General features: G+C 41.9%; 1 protein-coding gene across 2 annotated transcripts in view; it reads right to left on the bottom strand.

The window, feature by feature from the left end:
• The window catches only part of LOC106606354 (uncharacterized), a 35,978-nt gene extending 22,128 nt beyond the window's left edge, over positions 1-13,850 (bottom strand). The window contains exon 1 of one of the 2 annotated variants that reach the window (XM_014202515.3): positions 13,422-13,850. In XM_014202515.3, coding sequence (XP_014057990.1) covers positions 13,422-13,500 — 79 coding nt within the window. In that variant the 5' untranslated portion in view covers positions 13,501-13,850. The remainder of the gene's footprint in view (positions 1-13,421) is intronic. The other variant, XM_014202510.3, reaches the window with a different exon arrangement.
• Between the last annotated feature and the right edge of the window lie 4,399 nt (positions 13,851-18,249).

Raw genomic sequence — 18,249 nt, 5'->3', positions numbered from 1 at the left:
TATTGGAAGCTATTTTGTAAATGACATCGCCGAAGTCGAGGATTGGTAGGATGGTCAGTTTTACAAGGGTATGTTTGGCAGCATGAGTGAAGGATGCTTTGTTGCGAAATAGGAAGCCAATTCGAGATTTCACTTTGGATTGGAGATGATTGATGTGAGTCTGGAAGGAGAGTTTACAGTCTAACCAGACACCTAGGTATTTGTAGTTGTCCACAAATTCTAAGTTAGAACCATCCAGAGAAGTGATGCTGGACAGGCGGGCAGGTGCAGGCAGCGATCGGTTGAAGAGCATGCATTTAGTTTTACTTGTGTTTAGGAGCAGTTGGAGACCACGGAAGGAGAGTTGAATGGCATTGAAGCTCGTCTGGAGGGTTGTTAACACAGTGTCCAAAGAAGGGCCAGAAGTGTACAGAATGGTGTCGTCTGCGTAGAGGTGGATCAGAGATTCACCAGCAGCAAGAGCGACATCATTTACGTATACAGAGAAAAGAGTTGGCCCAAGAATTGAACCCTGTGGTACCCCCATAGAGACTGCCAGAGGTCCAGACAGTAGGCCCTCCGATTTGACACACTGAACTCTGTCAGAGAAGTAGTTGGTGAACCAGGCGACGCAATCGTTTGAGAAACCAAGTCTGAGTCTGCCGATGAGGATGTGGTGATTAACAGAGTCAAAAGCTTTGGCCAGGTCAATGAATACGGCAGCACAGTATTGTTTCTTATCGATGGCGGTTACGATGTCGTTTAGGACCTTGAGCGTGGCTGAGGTGCACCCATGACCAGCTCTGAAACCAGATTGCATAGCGGAGAGGGTGCGGTGGGATTCGAAATGGTCGGTAATCTGTTTGTTGACTTGGCTTTCGAAGACCTTAGAAAGGCAGGGTAGGATGGATATATGTCTGTAGCAATTAGGGTCAAGAGTGTCACCTCCTTTGAAGAGGGGGATGACAGCAGCTGCTTTCCAATCTATGGGAATCTCAGACGACACGAAAGAGAGGTTGAACAGGCTAGTAATAGGGGTTGCAATAATTTCGGCAGATAATTTTAGAAAGAAAGGGTCCAGATTGTCAAGCCCAGCTGATTTGTAGGGGTCCAGATTTTGCAGCTCTTTCAGAACATCAGCTGAATGGATTTGGGAGAAGGAGAAATGGGGGAGGCTTGGGCGAGTAGCTGTGGGGGGTGCAGTGCTGTTGAATGCAGTAGGGGTAGTTAGGTGGAAAGCATGGCCAGCCGTAGAAAAATGCTTATTGAAATTCTCAATTATAGTGGGCTTATCGGTGGTGACAGAGTTTCCTATCCTCAGTGCAGTGGGCAGTTGGGAGGAGGTGTCCTTATTCTCCATGGACTTTACAATGTCCCAGAACTTTTTAGAGTTGGAGTTGCACGAAGCGAATTTCTGTTTGAAAAAGCTAGCCTTGGCGTTTCTAACTGCCTGTGTGTATTGGTTTCTAACTTCCCTAAAAAGTTGCATATCGCGGGGGCAGTTCGATGCTAATGCAGAACGCCACAGGATATTTTTGTGTTGGTTAAGGGCAGTCAGGTCTGGGGAGAACCAAGGGCTATATCTGTTCCTGGTTCTACATTTCTTGAAAGGGGCATGCTTATTTAAGATGGAGAGGAAGGCATTTAAAAAAAATAACCAGGCATCCTCTACTGACGGGATGAGGTCAATATCCTTCCAGGATACCAGGGCCAGGTCAATTAGAAAGGCTTGCTCGTTGAAATGTTTCAGGGAGCGTTTGACAGTGATGAGTGGAGGTCGTTTGACCGCTGACCCATTACGGGTGCAGGCAATGAGGCAGTGATCGCTGAGATCTTGGTTGAAAACAGCAGAGGTGTATTTAGAGGGCACGTTGGTTAGGATGATATCTATGAGGGTGCCAGTGTTTGCGGCTTTGGGGTTGTACCTGGTGGGTTCATTAATAATTTGTGTGAGATTGAGGGCATCAAGCTTGGATTGTAGGATGGCTGGGGTGTTAAGCATGTCCCAGTTTAGGTCACCTAGTAGCACGAGCTCTGAAGATAGATGGGGGGCAATCAGTTCACATATGGTGTCCAGAGCACAGCTAGGGGCCGAGGGGGGTCTATAGCAGGCGGCAACGGTGAGAGACTTGTTTTTGGAGAGGTGGATTTTTAAAAGTAGAAGTTCAAATTGTTCAAATCTTGTTCAAATCTTCCCCTACTGTATTTATAACCTCTCACATGTAGCATAATATAATATTAACTCCTGCAGAATTCTGTGTTTCTTGCAATAAAATGATATAACAAATGTTCATTTTGTTTCAGGAACAGGAGTGAAGAAATATGATTTATTTATTTCAGTATCTCTTAAGAAAATGTGAATGCGCACATGTAAATGTGTTATCTTTGACACTGTTATGCAAGCAGACAGTACTTCAACCACATAAAATATGCACCCAAGATGAGTTGAAGTCCTATCAGAAAGGCATTTCATAGTTCTCTCAGCTCTTCATTTCCTTAAAACCGGTCAAACGTATGACATTTGGACATTTTACACAGGACCAATCTGTTTTGGAGTTATTGCGTTTTCTCCCCGGTCCCTAAACAAAACAGTCAACTTTACAGGTGTTGACTAGATTTCTAATGCATTCATTCTATCGATGTAAGACATTATTCTGGTGAGCACTACTTTATTTAGTCTTCTGGGTCAACAAGTTATGACACAAGAGAAGCTGCATTTATATAACTATAGCTGACAAACAAATGGCCTACCTAATGTTGGAAATTATAAATCAGAAAGTTGTCTAGATATGGGGTGAAAGTAGCCAGCAGGCTATACGGTCCAGTAAGGAGTATCAGCAAAATAAATTATTATGGAATTATAGGGGATGCAACTGCACAGGTAGCCTACTTTTAAAGTGATTTCTTTGACAATCAGATGAAAAAATCATCACAGAACACCCATGTTATGCGAAACTGAGCCTGCGCAGACCGCGAAAAACAACAATAAACAAGATAAGATGTTTACATGCCACAGTATCCCCTCTAAAATCAGCATATCCCAGGCATCTTATCCGGGTTTCTCATAACCGAGATACAAGCTTTTTCGGGTTATTGTAAACGGGATATGATGTTTACGTGTCAACTCAAAAACTAAATACTTGAGTATCCCGAATAATAACAGGATATTGGTGTGCATGTAAACGTGGTCAGTGACCAATACATAGTATCAGCAATCCAGGGTTTATATACATCATTGGTCTAGGTTTGTTTGTCGTCGGGTCCATTGGGATTCGGGTCTGATTGTTCTCGGCTCAGTTTGGGTCCGGGGTCCCACCTTTTTTTATTTTTTATTATTGGGTCCTGGTCTGATTGTTCTCAGGTCCCTTCGGGTTCAGGTCCAACTTTTTGGACCCGAGAAGACCTCCACCATCTCCTTGAGCATCTCATGTGTTTTAATTAAATCTGAGTATTACTTTATTCTATTTATTTAGTCCTGTGCTGCAAATCTAACCCAAGCATCTTTCTGGTATAACATAATAGTAGACTGTTAGATAAAACTTCAACAGTAGAGGAAGTTTGGCGACTACCGGCTATTTAAATTGAAGATCTGGCCAAGGCAAATGTGAGATTAAAAAGGACTTTGAAGATGTAATCCAGTGCTTTCATTCACTTTATTGAGGGGAGTTGTTGAAGTAAACGTTTGTGAGAACTTAAAGAAAAGTTCAACTGAATTCTTTTGAATATTAGTTGAATCTCATTACCACGTTACCTCATTACCAAACAAAACAAAACTTCCTAACATGATGCCTACTTAAATTATACCTACTTAAGGAGTTGTGGTAGGCCATTTAAAATATTTTACTGCAGTGGGCTGCAGGCATGTATAAACACTCCCAGGGGAATTCCATAGCTGATTGTTAGGAAATTTGGCAGGCAGAGTTTGTGATTGGATTGGAGGGTACATGGATAGAATGATGATCAAATTCACAGGAGCTCAGGCTGAGTGATGATCCTAAAACCTAAATTGGCAGGAAGTTGGTCACTGAGATGAGCACACAAAACTGATTGGAATTAGGTGTAACCACCATGTTTTGTTATAACATTCTACTGCCAAACTATTTGGAGATGGTGACGTGTCAGATTTAAAAGCAGCCAGTCAATTACATTATAATAAATCATATTACAGTGATACCCTTCCGTCATTTTTTAAGTTGAATGAATTATCTTAGCATGGAATTGCATTTGAATATTAGTGGGGGTTGTGAGGTGGAGATACTTCCCCCCCTGTTTGCTCGCTGCTTTTTCTCACAAAACGAAACCCATTGTTTTATTATTTCACTGTGAATAACATCCACAACAATGGAGGCACACCCATGTTTTCCCTGAGAAAACAATCAGTTGTGATAATACTGTTATGGGGTTAGATAGCAGCTCCTATCAGCCTTGGTTCTGGCTCAGGTCTCTTCCCATTTAAAACAATGGCCTTGTTTTCCCAGTTAGTTGACATTTACCGATTTTGGCCAAAGCTTGTGAATCAAGGTAGCGGAGCAGTTTCGTGGGGTTTTCCAGACCACAACGTTGGCCTCTTGGAAATATTAGAAGATTCAGAAATTCCACTGGTGGACAAATAACTTTAACATTAGTATCAGAAAGCAATACTTGCTAGCATATACAGTCAAATGTAGCCTACATGTGTTTTCTCTTTCAAATTTTGAGTTCAATGTGTTCAACTGAATTGCATTCAGTCAAAATTCCACTGTTTATTTAAGTAGATATCATGAATGAGTTTTAATCGACAAAATTGCATGTGGTGTACATGTGTCATTTGGTATGTCCACTTAATTAGAATGAGATGTGTACTTTCTACATTACATTCCCATAGAACTAATGTTACATGTGGAAAGAATTTCACTGGCTTAACTCAAGACAGTATTCTCAAAACAAATTATTGCAGTAGAGGCTAGGGAATGTATTTCCTGTTTTCTTCAAATGCCGGGAAAATGTAGCACAACTGTTTCCACTGTGGTCAGAGCAAAAGTACAACTACAGTGCCTTCAGAAAAAAAATCTTTGAAAAGACTTGAAGATTGCTGTTCACCGCCACTCCCCATCTAACTTAACAGAGCTTGAGAAAATGCCCAAATCCAGATGCGCAAAGTTTATACAGACATTCCTAAGACAACCCAAAGCTGTAATTGCCGCCATAGGTGCTTCTAACAAAGTGTTGATTCAGGGATGTGAATACTTATGTAAATGAGATTTCTGTATTCAATTTTCAATACATTTGCAAAAATGTATAAAAACATATTTTCACTTTGTCTTTATGGGGTATTGTGTATAGATGGGTGAGAGAAAAAAAATCTATTTAATAAATTTTGAATTCAGGCTGTAACACAACAAAATGTGGAATAAGTCAAGGGGTATGAATACTTTCTGAAGGCACTGTACTTCAACACTGTTTATGCCCTATTGTGTCAACGATTACCTAGCAACATCAGATGAAAGACTTGTCCAAGTGTGAGTTATTTCTGAGGTAAGTCATTCTTGAACAGTCTGGAGTATACAGCCTTTTGATCAAATCAAAATCAAATTTTATTGGTCACGTACACATGTTTAGCAGATGTTATTGCGGGTGTAGCGAAATGCTTGTTCATGCTCGATCTAGCCTGAGTCCTGAACGAAAGCTTATACAGGATCATATGGTGCTTCCCTTAATAGAGGTTTCACCAGTACAAACAACAGCAAGACTGCAAATAAAAATACACTTAAAGACATATTTAACCAAGACCTATTGCTCCCAGATAAACACATAGCATGGACACTCCTGAATCCTGAGCAGCCCAATCAGAAGTATGGAAATGGATGTCTGGGATGGTCCTCAAGGTATGACTGTACACTAAAGAACTAGTAAATCTCATATGTATACCCATTTACAGCGGCTCCCTAAGCCTTGATAAGGCTGTGGTCCCTTGGGAGAGATATGAGAGATATGAGAGACTGCAGTCCATGTGAAACCCTCTAGCAGTACCGCACGGACGTTCTCTTAAATTGTCTTTATCAGGTCAGTCTATGGTCAGTCGTGTTATCAATACGAGTGTAATGGGAACTGGTGTTTCTCACACGATGGCAACAGACCAGAAGGAGTAGATAGTTAAAGAGCAACATTGATGATCTCCTGCATAACAACTACCAGAGCCGGTTCCATGAGCTCAGTCGAGGTCTCAACTTACTATTGAGAGTAAGAATATTAGAATACACCGCGCAATTTAAAAATGTGGTTATGCATCAGCGTTTTGTCTCTCGCTATGTCAGTCACTCAATTAGCCACTGACAGTCACTCAATCAGCTAAACTATTTTTTATTGGTAGTTAGTCTAGCCAGCTATATAAACTGACCTCCAGGGGGCCCCCATTGATTTGTTAGTCATTCTCACTCAGATATCATATTAACATGGCATAAATCATTACGAAATGGGTAGAATTGCAGGAAATTTGCTGTAAAACTGCACGTTTGTTCTCTCTGCCCCATGGCAAAATCTGCAGAATTACAGGAAATTAACTTTCAAACATAACATTTTCTCTCCGCCATCAAGAGGGGGGCCACTAAAATGTTTTGCCATGAGGTGGGGAGACACTAACCCAATTTTGCTTAGGGCCCCCACAAGACTAGAGCCGGCCCTGACAACTAGTGTACTGCACTTCATCCTATAGACAGACATACTGCACAACATGTAGGCTGTTGTATTTTGGTTGAAAGTTACTAAATGTTTGTATCTGCTACTGTAAACTAAAGCCCCTCAACTGTCCCACCAAAAATAACTCACCTGAGTTTTCTTTAACTTCTTAGGGCTAGGCCCCCTTTTTCTCAATTTCCGCGGAGTTTTCTTTAACATGCATGCAAATTGTAAACTGCATTGCCATAATGTTTATGCTAGCAGCCAAAGCTTTACTCTCCCAAGGTGTCATTCACCTTGTACTTTGAAGTTCACTGACATCCTAGGTATTGATATGCACTAGTATTTAAGGCAGTGCTGGGCTTCTAATTGAGCACAGGGATTTTGCTGATGAGGGGGCATTTTTTCTGTTGTCCTGAGGAGAAAGCAATCTGCATCCAAATCCCTTTGGATTTTCAATGAATGACCCAGAGACCTGGCTCCCTGTTCAGAGAGATCAAACAGCACCTCACCCAGCTCCAGGCAGCGTGGAATGTGAATAATGCAATACAATGTAAGTGCCCAGGAGTATGAATAAAGTGGAGGTATGTGTTTTGTAAAATACAAACAAGAGAAATAGGTCAATGTCTGTGTTTGCAGGATGTGTAGAGACCCTATTTCCCAATCAGTTTTCGGAGTTTTACAAACTCTTTATTCAAGACCTTAATCTTTCAGCAGAAGTACTGGAATGACTTCGTTGGAGTAGTTGACCTGGTTTTGGTCAACTGGTTTTGGCTATAGGTTCTCACTCAATAGCAAACCAAATAACTAAAGGGTGGCTGTGTTTCAGGTTGTCTACACAGAGCAAGTTAAGAGGAAATCATTTCTGAAGTCCCTTTATCCAAGCCATCTTTTTCAACAGCACCGATTGACACGTTGATGTGCAAAGCGCTCTGTGAACGCCTTAGGGTCTCATGCCTTATAATGACAGGAAGCCCCATCTGTGTCAGGTTTCAGAACCCACATTTGCATAGGGAGTAACGTGTTATGTTTTCTGGCCAATCCAGACAAATAATCTATTCCCTCTGAGTGAGTGAGCCCAGCCTGGAGCGCCCATATGAACGGTGACAGTCTAGCGAGTCCAGTCGTTATGGTTTCAACTGGCTGTGGGATTGTTCCACCTCAAAAAGCACAATATAGAGGATTTCATCACCAACCATCTCAAGTTGTTCTGAAATCATTTCTGTTGTTAGAAACAAATAAGATTACCATTCCTGCAACATTATTTTGTTTAAATACAATTTGATCTCTGATAAACTAAGATAATTGATTGCACCCAAATTGGCAATTTTAATTTATAATTTATAATAATCAATAAATATAGTACCTAACATCCGATTTCGACCAAAGTCGGAATATTGTTTCTTCGCCATTTGTTATGTATTCTCAGTGAATTCAGTGATGTTTTTCCCACCTGTTCAGAGAAATTAGTAATTGAAGTTGTTAGGTCTATGTCCCATCCTACATCCTGATATGACCAGGTTCTGTCCACTAGATGGTGCTGTTCCTGCTATTAGGTAATTTACAAAAAGACCCAATGTTAAAGGGATAGTTCACTCAAATTACAAAATGACAATTTATAACTAACTATTACCAGAATGGTGAGTTTTAGACCTTTCTAAAACTATGTTATTGTTTATGGCCATCTCATGAAAAATAATTACATTTGGGTATGTCTATTTAGGAGGAAATAGAAGAGGTTTAAAGAGAAAACATATTTTTCTGTGACTGAAGAAACTAGGAACCTATTTTCAAAACCAAGAATGTGGAAATTAATAAAAAGCTGGAGATTACTAAAAACATTATTTCATGGATTAAAGTTAATCAAGAAATTGGTTCAAGAAATTAGAAAAACAATCTTGCTTTGTGAGAATTTTTTTTGTTGCCTCTTTTCTTCTCTGTTTATGCTATCTGATCCTTACTCATAAATGAAGTTGCCGGTTCCTCTGAATTAGCAGCAGACAGAAATTGGACCAGAGTGACATTAATCACACACTGAAGTCACCTTGCTTATTCAACCATGGAATCCAACTACTACCATTGTGATACAATCTGCTTGGCTTGATCCCTCAAATCATCTGGTATTGCACCCAAGCAAGTGTCAACATCATCCAGGTGTCATCATCGGAAAGACAAAACAGATCTGAAATCCCACACTGTAGTTGAACAGACAGCTGAGTCAGCCAGTTTTCAGTAAGGCTGAGTAACCCCACAACATATAATTAGACTGCACACTGTCCGCCCCCCTAGACTCGTCTTTAGCGTCCTTTCTGTCATAAAAGATGGAGTCAGGTGTTTCCCTTAACATTAATTTCACATTCCAGACACACAGTTGATTATTGTAAATCAGCTTAGCCAACAAAAATAAGCCCCAGATAATCAATTTCACAATGATCTCTCTAAAGGGGAGTTTAGATAAATGGATCGCCCTGCCGCCCTCCCAAATGCCTGGAGCCTCCACTCTACTGTGAGAACAACGGTTTAAGCTCCTGGATGGCTGTCACTCCCTCACAGGGAAAACACAGCCAGCCAGCCAGTTGGCAGAAGCTGGTTGGATTGGGGAGGGGCTAAAATATGTGCTGTAAGGAGGGGTAATATCCTTTCCTCCTCTCTGCAGTGTGTGTGTGTGTGTGTGTGTGTGTGTGTGTGTGTGTGTGTGTGTGTGTGTGTGTGTGTGTGTGTGTGTGTGTGTGTGTGTGTGTGTGTGTGTGTGTCCTTCATTAGATTTCACGGACCCTCCCTGAGGTGTGTTGACCTGTGTATGTGCAGACTCAACATTCCACTACTGCTCTCGCAGTAGGGTAGAAGTTGGGATCCCAACAAAAATATGATTTACAACTAGAACGTGACAGATGTTGTTAGGTTGAGCATGTACAGTATATTTCTACTGAAATTCTCCCATTAATTAAACTAAGCCAAGAAGAGTTTCAAATCAACTTTTTTTCCCACTCACTGAAAAGGGTGTTTTACCCGCTTAGTGTTTTTGGAAGTAGGCTTTACCTCCTCAAGCAGGAGTGCTCCTCCGAATGCAAAAGGCGGGCTCCAGCAGCTCAGGCTCTGGGCAATGGCATGTGTAAGCCCCGGGCAAAACTATTAATTCAGTTGGCCCCTTGGATCCTAAGTGGAAAGGTCATAAACAGGTTGTGACAGGCGTGCTATTTTTACGGCCGGGGGGCTTTGGAGAATGTCCGTTCTCTGTTAGCATTTTGAGTGGTTAGTTGGACTGACCATAAGTCTGCTGGTAGAACTGCTGGTAGAACTGCTGGTAGGCCCGCTACTTGTCACTGTCATGAAATGTTTTTTGATACAAGTTTCAACCTCAAGTTGTTATGGACGTAATGGTAACTGGAGGTGAATACTCAAGAGACATTTATAATTCAAGGAAAACACCATTATGTTCCAATTGACCGAAAGAAAACAAAAAACATATTTTCCAACATAATTTCAACTGCAGTTCAGGTGACAGAAACAAGATGCCCTGATGAGGTGTGAAATACCATGACCCACCCTTTCCCTCTCACCCCTTCCCCCATCTCTCACCTCATCCCCCAAGGAAACCCACCAGGGCACCTCTCAGCTCCATGCCTCTCAACACACAGGCCTTGTATCTTTTTTCCAATTACACCTCTTCCTTGGACGTGATGGTCGACCCTACGTAGGATTCCCAGACTGCGAGCTAGGAGCTAGCAGGGACCCCGCTCCCCACTATCAGACGCCATTAGGATAAGGCAAGAATGAGCGAACTCAAGTCAAGTCTCCTTGGGGCTAGTTTCCTCCAACAGCTCAGGTCTGGAGTTTGAATCCTCCCACAATCCCCCTCACCAACCAACTCTGATGTTTTTAAATAACACATTTCACTTCAAAATTTAACACAAATCAACATGAATATGTTTAAATAGGTGATTCCCAATCTTGTTGGAGGTTTGATGAAGGAATCCTATAGACACTGCCATTGGCTTTTGATTATTGTGATCATGAATTATTGTGGCAGGATCACACTGGAAAAACTAGGGCATCAAGACACAGTTAAACTTCACACATAGTAGAAGTAAATCTGATGTTTAACATGTAAAGTACTCCCCTTACTCCCTTCAGGTGCTCAAATTCCTTAGAATCTGAATCATACCTCAGCCTGTCCTCACAGGATGATTCCATTCCATATATCAGTGAATTCCACTGTGTGCAGTTCTGCCTGGTTGTTTATGAGTCAGGGTGATGAATACGGAGAGGCTAATGTTAACATTTTAAAACATTGCTGATATAATTCCTTAGTATATGCTCAGGGAAACGCTATACACAAAGGGTGTGTTCGTAAATGCATCAGTTATTCTGCGCTCTGGCACACTCAGACGAGAGTGCTCTGAAATCAGAGTAGATAGCCAGAGTGAATGTACAAAGTAAGAGCCCAAGGATGTCGCTGATTGTTAGCTCTTTCACACCCTGATCTGTTTCACCTGTCTTGTGCTTGTCTCCACCCCCCCACCAGGTGTCTCCTATTTTTCCACATTATCCCCTGTGTATTTATACCTGTGTTTTATGTTTGTCTTTTGCCAGTTCATCTTGTTTTGTCAGGTCTTACCAGTGTGTTTCCCATTTCTCTAGTTCTTGTTTTTTAGTCTTCCCTGTCCTGAGCCTGTCTGCCGTTCTGTCCTTGATTGACTCTGCCTTGGATTACGAACCTCTGGCTGCCCTTGACCTGCCCTTTGCCTGCCCCTTTGTCATAATAAATATTCTGAGAACCGAACCATCCACCTCCTGTGTCTGCATCTGGGTCATATCCTGAGTTGTGATAAACTCCTTTTTCCCCAAAAATAATTAGTGTCATTGTATTTCACCTTCTCTTGCAATCCTCTTTCTGTGAACTAAACAGGGATCGAAGACAACAATAGCGCCACACAAGAATACACCAATAAATGCCTTGATGTACTGTACACAATGTGAGCGTTATCTTTACAATGGTTATTTTCTACCAACCCAAGGATCATGGCAAACAACATGATTCCTGCCAAGGGGAGTCTAGGCTCTTTCACAACTACAACAATGCTGAAAATTCTCGGTCTCAGGACAAAACAAATTGAGGATCTGAGGGGGGAACAATCCTTCCCAACATGTGTTGGTCATACTGTACATAAGCTGAGATCGTTATCTGATAGAGGCGGATTCTTGGAATGTAGATAAACCTGTAAGCTACAGAATAGTCCCATTATAAAGGAGAGGAAGGAGAATGAGAAGTTACACTGTATCACAAGAGCCCCATAGATTCTGTGACTATTAACAGGTCCTAAACACAAGATGATTACTACGTTTTTGAGTCAGGATATTTCAGACCTTTTTTTTTTCCTTAAAACATGCAATATATAGCTATTATGCTTTATCAGATGTGATTTGTCAAAGCACTGGGTTTTGCATTGGCATATAACATAAAGCTTTTTGTCTGCTGATTACCATGTGTAATGTAATATGATATTCTTCAGTTACCACAGACATGAGGATGTGGATTGATATGAACGTGTTTCACAGCTTTTTCAGAACGGCTCCACAGCACCGACTATTAATGTCCCTTTCCTCCGAGTTTTGAAGAGTCAACCTAATCTTTGGTGGCACGTCTGTACAATATGCTTTGCTTTAGCTTGGATCGTATATAACAAACAGATGGTACATAAATGAGAATGATAAAAAAAAAATGTCTCACTCCCCGATGGTATAGTAATTAAATGTATTGCCATTGGAAAGCAAATGTAATTGTTCTGTCTGGGCTCCAAATTAAAACCATGCTAGGGTATATAAGAGCATATTGTTGCTTATTCTGATCAAGAGACCATTATACTGTATCAAGTCCAGTTCTCCTCAATCCATTCTATTGGAACATACGTCAGTAAAACTCTGAATTTAGAACCTGCAGATTCACAGTAAAGCAAATTTGTTGTCTTCCCCTTGCAACTTTTCACAACTTTTCACAAAATGCATCCCTAGATCTTAATTTGAGCCAGTTTGCAACAGCAGGAAAATAATCCTTCATCAACAGGAAATGTGAATTATTATGTGGATTATAAATAATGGACATTTCTGTAGGGGTTGATACATTTTTCATTTGGGCAAATAAAGTGGAAATTTCAAAGTGGAAATTACAAATTTAGAAGAGTTTAAAAAAATCAAATACACTACAAGTTTGCATTTCCTGCTTTTCAGGAAAATTCTCAGCAACAAGTGATCAAATTAAGATCCTACATCTGTATGTGAGAGGCAACAATACTACTTTACTCTCCTCTGTTCACTGAGAAAAAGTCCATGTGGATATGAGTCAATATATGTTTGTTTTTGTCTATGTTAGTGGTTCCCAACTCCAGTCCTCGATTACCCCCAACGGTAAACATTTTTATTGTAGCCCGGACAAGCACACCTGATTCAACTTGTCAACTAATCATCAGGCCCTCAATTAGTTGAATCAGGTGTTTTTTGTCTGGGGCTACAACAAAATATGTGCTCTGTTTGGGGTACTCGAGGAGTTGGAAACCACTGGTCTATGTGATGAGATTATCAGTCTCCCAAAATCCTGACACCATAACAACCCAATGCTCTTAACTAAAGACACCCTCTACTTTCAGACTGAAATTACACCTGTCTCAAACCACAAAAACACATCCATCAGACACTCAAATTACAATTTGTGCTGGCAAATCTAGCTGGTAGGATGAGACAACATGATGGCACAAGAGATAGAGACAGGTTCAACATGAAGCATACTGTACCTTTCCTCCAGGGGTTCAGGATGGCAAAGGACTTCTGCCAGCTGAATACCATGCTGGCTTTAGTCCTCCCCTGGCTCATAGATGTAATTCCACAAGTTCAGCAACTACAGAAAAAGTGTGTAAAATACCTCCTCCTCCTCAGCCAAAAAACAGCAGTCAAGAACTCCTCATCCCGTCTTGTTATTTGTCTTATTTTCTGCTTATTCCAGCTGCACTGAGGCTCTCAAAGTAAACTTCAGTATTCAGTTCTGTGGGAGGCATCTGTTGTGACAGAGCTGAGTCTGTCCCCTGTTTGCGTCATGGTGCCTGCCTCCTGCTTACCTGTCTGCCGGTCTGTCTGGTAGCGTGCCTGCCTGTGGCTTGTTGCGTCTGTATGTGTGTCAGTGAGCTTCACTCCTCCATCTGAGGAGAGAGAGGGGGCCGGCCTCAACCGACAACATACACCACTACCACAGGCACAGATCCGCTGGGAGGAGTGGCAGCCAGCCAGAGGGAGGAGGAAGGAAGAAAGGAGGAGAGGGAGGAAGGGAAAAGACTAGGGAGAAGTATGGGACTCAAATTCAACCTGAGGGTGAATGTCTGAGAATAATAACAGATGGATAGGAGGAGAGAGAAAAGGGTAGAGGGGTTCAATTGCCAGATAAGGCATTATTCACTGAGATATCGTTTTTGAGGATTTTCTTGAGGACTTTTTTATCCCCCTTGTCATAGGGAAAGTGAGGGGGGTGGAATCTGCATCATGTGTCAATTACTCTATTGGGAAAACAGATATGTTTCACTTCTGCATCTCAGAAGAGAGGCAGGGTGGAGAATGTGCTTTGCTGTCTTTCATTATAAACGCTCACATGGGCCAGGAAATACCAAGGAAAATGGACTGGATGATCCAGTCTGCCTCACAGTAGAGTTCCTAATCTACTTTTACACCAAAATAAAATCCCCAAGTAGATTCTTGACTAGATATCTGACATTTTATCCCATTGTTAAAGCCAGACTGTATTGGTATCTGCTAACATATAACATCTCAACAAAACAATGGATCTGGAAATGTTTCACTACACTTCAAGCCTGCTACTGTACTACTGTTAATCAGTGATAGCCAAAGTGAGACATTTGAAAACATTCCAGAAATATACACTACATGGCCAAAAGTATGTGGACACTCCTTCAAATTAGTGGATTCGGCAATTTCAGCCACACCTGTTGCTGACATGTGTCTATGTGACCAATGCAATTTGATTTGATTTGATTGGATTTGGACAGATGTATAAAATCGAGCACACAGCCATGCAATCTCCATAGACAGAAATTGGCAGTAGAATGGCCCATACTGAGGAGCTCCGTGACTTTCAACGTGGTACTGTCATAGGATGCCACCTTTCCAACAAGTCAGTTTGTTAAATTTCTGCCCTGCTAGAGCTGCCCCAGTCAATTGTAAGTGCTGTTATTGTGAAGTGGAAATGTCTAAGAGCAACAACGGCTCATCCGTAAAGTGGTAGACCACACAAGCTCACAGAACGGGAGTGCTAAAGTGCGCAAAGCATAAACATCTACTGTCCTCGGTTGCAACACTCATGACCAATTCCCAAACTCTCTCTGGAAGCAACGTCAGCACAATAACTTTTCGTTGGGAGCTTTATGAAATGGGTTTCCAAGGCCGTGCAACCACACATAAGGTTAAGATCACCATGCACAATGCCAGGCGTCGGCTGGAGTGGTGTAAAGCTCGCCACCATTGAACTCTGGAGCAGTGGAAACATGTTTCCCTAGAGTGATGAATCACGCTTCACCATCTGGCAGTCTGACGGACAAATCTGTGTTTGGCGGATGCCAGGAGAACGCTACCTGCCCGAATGCATAATGCCAACTAAAGTTTGGTGGATGAGGAATAATGGTCTGGGACTGCTTTTCATGGTTCCTGCTAGGCCCCTTAGTTCCAATGAAGGGAAATCATAACGCTACAACATACAATGACATTCAAGACGATTTTGTGCTTCCAACTTTGTGGCAACAGTTTGGGGAAAGCCCATTCCTGTTTCAGCAGGAAGCGAGGTCCATACAGAAATGGTTTGTCAAGATCGGTGTGGAAGAACTTGACTGGCCTGCACAAAGCCCTGACCTCAACCCCATTGAACACCTTTGGGATGAATTGAAACGCTGACTCCGAGCCAGGCCTAATCGCCCAACATCAGTGCCCGACCTCACTAAGGATCTTGCGGCTGAATGGAAGCAAGTACCCGCTGCAATGTTCCAACATCTAGTGGAAAGCCTTCCCAGAAGAGCGGATGCTGTTATAGCAGCAAAGAGGGTGTTGTGGAAATTCTTACACAGGGACACTCAAAGTCAATCTTCAATGAATCATTGAGCTGGCAAGGTTCCAACAAACTTAATGCACCATAGTGGCTGTCTGTCAGAAGCTCTGCTGGGGCAGTCCCAGCAATTGTCTTATATACGGCTATGCACAGGCTGTCACGGTTCCTCCTGGCACCAGAAGGCAACAGAGACCGCCCTAGAGACTTTTATTGGACTCAGGTGTGTCTTATTATTTAATGAGTGTTTCCCTGTTAAAAGAGGTGTGTTTTCTGTGGTCCTTTGCAGAAGCTTGAATTGTTTACCGTGTGCGTTCATTTCCTGAGTGAGTTTTATGATTCCCCATCTGGTCTCTTCTCTGCACATGGGTCCAACCTCATCACGTCACAGCAAGCTTCTGCCACAACATGGACCCAGCAGAGATCACCCAGATCCGGAATGTGGTAGCCTACCAAGGAGTGCTGTTAGGACGGCAGCTAGAACAGCTCTCCCAAATCTCTGGGACCCCTCAGAGACTTGCCGATTCTGTCACATCTGCTCCTGCCACACCCCCTAGTGGACATAGTGTCTCCTTGACCTGCTGCCATTTCCCCCAGTACACCCTCCCTCTCCCTCTTTCTCTGTGTGTGTGATTGTATGGTTGGAGACAGGTGTGCTGGAGTCAGAGCAGATCCCCACCAGCTGCAACCCGTTCCATAATCAAGACCTCTACAAATACTCAGTCCTGCCACTTCCACTCTGCCAGATCGTAATCTCCGTTCAGTCAGTCATGCTTCTAGATTTTTGTTGTAATTTAAGATCCTGTATCCTGCTGTGCCTGTTTTCCTGCCTGACGCTGTTTATCCTTGGGGCAGCAGGTAGCCTAGTGGTTAGAGCGTTGGACTTGTAACCGAAAGGTTGCAAGATTGAATCCCCGAGCTGACAAGGTAAAAATCTGTCATTCTGCCCCTGAACAAGGCAGTTAACCCACTGTTCCTAGGCCGTCATTGAAAATAAGAATTTGTTCTTAACCTGTTTGGGTTAGGGGGCAGTATTTTCACGGCCGGATAAAAAACGTGCCCGACTCAATCTGGTTACTACTCTTGCCCAGAAACTAGAATGTGCATAGAATTTGTAAATTTGGATGGAAAACACTCTAAAGTTTCGAAAACTGTTTGAATGGTGTCTGTGTATAACGGAACTCATATGGCAGGCAAAAACCTGAGAAGATTCCAGGCAGGAAGTGGCCTGTGACAATTTGTAGTCCTTCTGTTGCATCTCTATCAAAATTACAGCATCTGTGCTGTTACGTGACACTTTCTAAGGCTTCCATTGGCTCTCTAAAGCCTTTAGAAAGCGGAATGACGCGTCTCCTGTCTCTGGGCAAAGTACAGCAGCAGAGTTTGTAAGTGGACTGCCTGGGGACAGTGCGTGTTCACGAGACCTCACCATTTTTTTTTTCTTTCACTCTTTGAATGAATACAACGTTGCCCGGTTGGAATATTAGCGCTATTTTACGAGAAAAATGGCATAAAAATAGATTTTAAACAGCATTTGACATGCTTCTAAGTAAGGTAATGGAATTTTGTTGCATTTTTTTTTGTCACGAAATGCGCTCGCGCGTTACCCTTCGGATAGTGACATGAATGCATGAACAAAACGGAGGTATTTGGATATAACTATGGACTATTTGGAACCAAAACAACATTTGTTGTAGAAGTCCTGGGAGTGCATTCTGACAAAGAACAGCAAAGGTAATCCAATTTTTCTAATAGTAATTCTGAGTTTAGGTTGCCCCAAACTTGGTGGGTGTCAAATTAGCTAGCTGTGATGGCTGAGCTATGTACTCAGAATATTGCAAAATGTGCTTTCGCCGAAAAGCTATTTTAAAATCTGACATAGCGTTCGCATAAAGGAGTTCTGTATCTACAATTGTTATGTATTTTGTCAACGTTTATCATGAGTAATTTAGTAAATTCACCGGATGTTTTTGGTGGGTATGCTAGTTCTGAACATCACATGCTAATGTAAAAAGCTGTTTTTGTTTTTATAGAAATATGAACTTGATTGAACAAAACATGCATGTATTGTATAACATAATGTCCTAGGAGTGTCATCTGATGAAGATCATCAAAGGTTAGTGCTGCATTTAGCTGTGGTTTGGGTTTTTGTGACATATATGCTTGCTTTGAAAATGGCTGTGATTATTTTGGGATGGGTACTCTCCTGACATAATCTAATGTTTTGCTTTCGCTGTAAAGCCTTCTTGAAATCGGACAATGTGGTTACATCAAGAAGTGCATCTTTAAAATGGTGTAAAATAGTTGTATGTTTGAGAAAGTTGAATTATGACATTTTGTTTTTGAATTTGCCGCCCTGATATTTCACTGGCTGTGTCCCGCAGGTGGGACGCTAGCGTCCCACGTAGCCCATAGAAGTTAACTGACTTGCCTAGTTAAATAAAGGTAAAATACATTTTAAAAATCCTTTCATTGCAGTTTTGCCACTCTGGTTCCTGTCTCCTGTTCCACATCTCACTGCT

The sequence above is a fragment of the Salmo salar genome, chromosome 01 (assembly GCF_965601325.2).
Source record: "Salmo salar chromosome 01, fSalSal1, whole genome shotgun sequence".
Lineage (NCBI taxonomy): Eukaryota > Metazoa > Chordata > Actinopteri > Salmoniformes > Salmonidae > Salmo > Salmo salar.
This window is presented reverse-complemented; position numbering and strand designations above follow the sequence as displayed.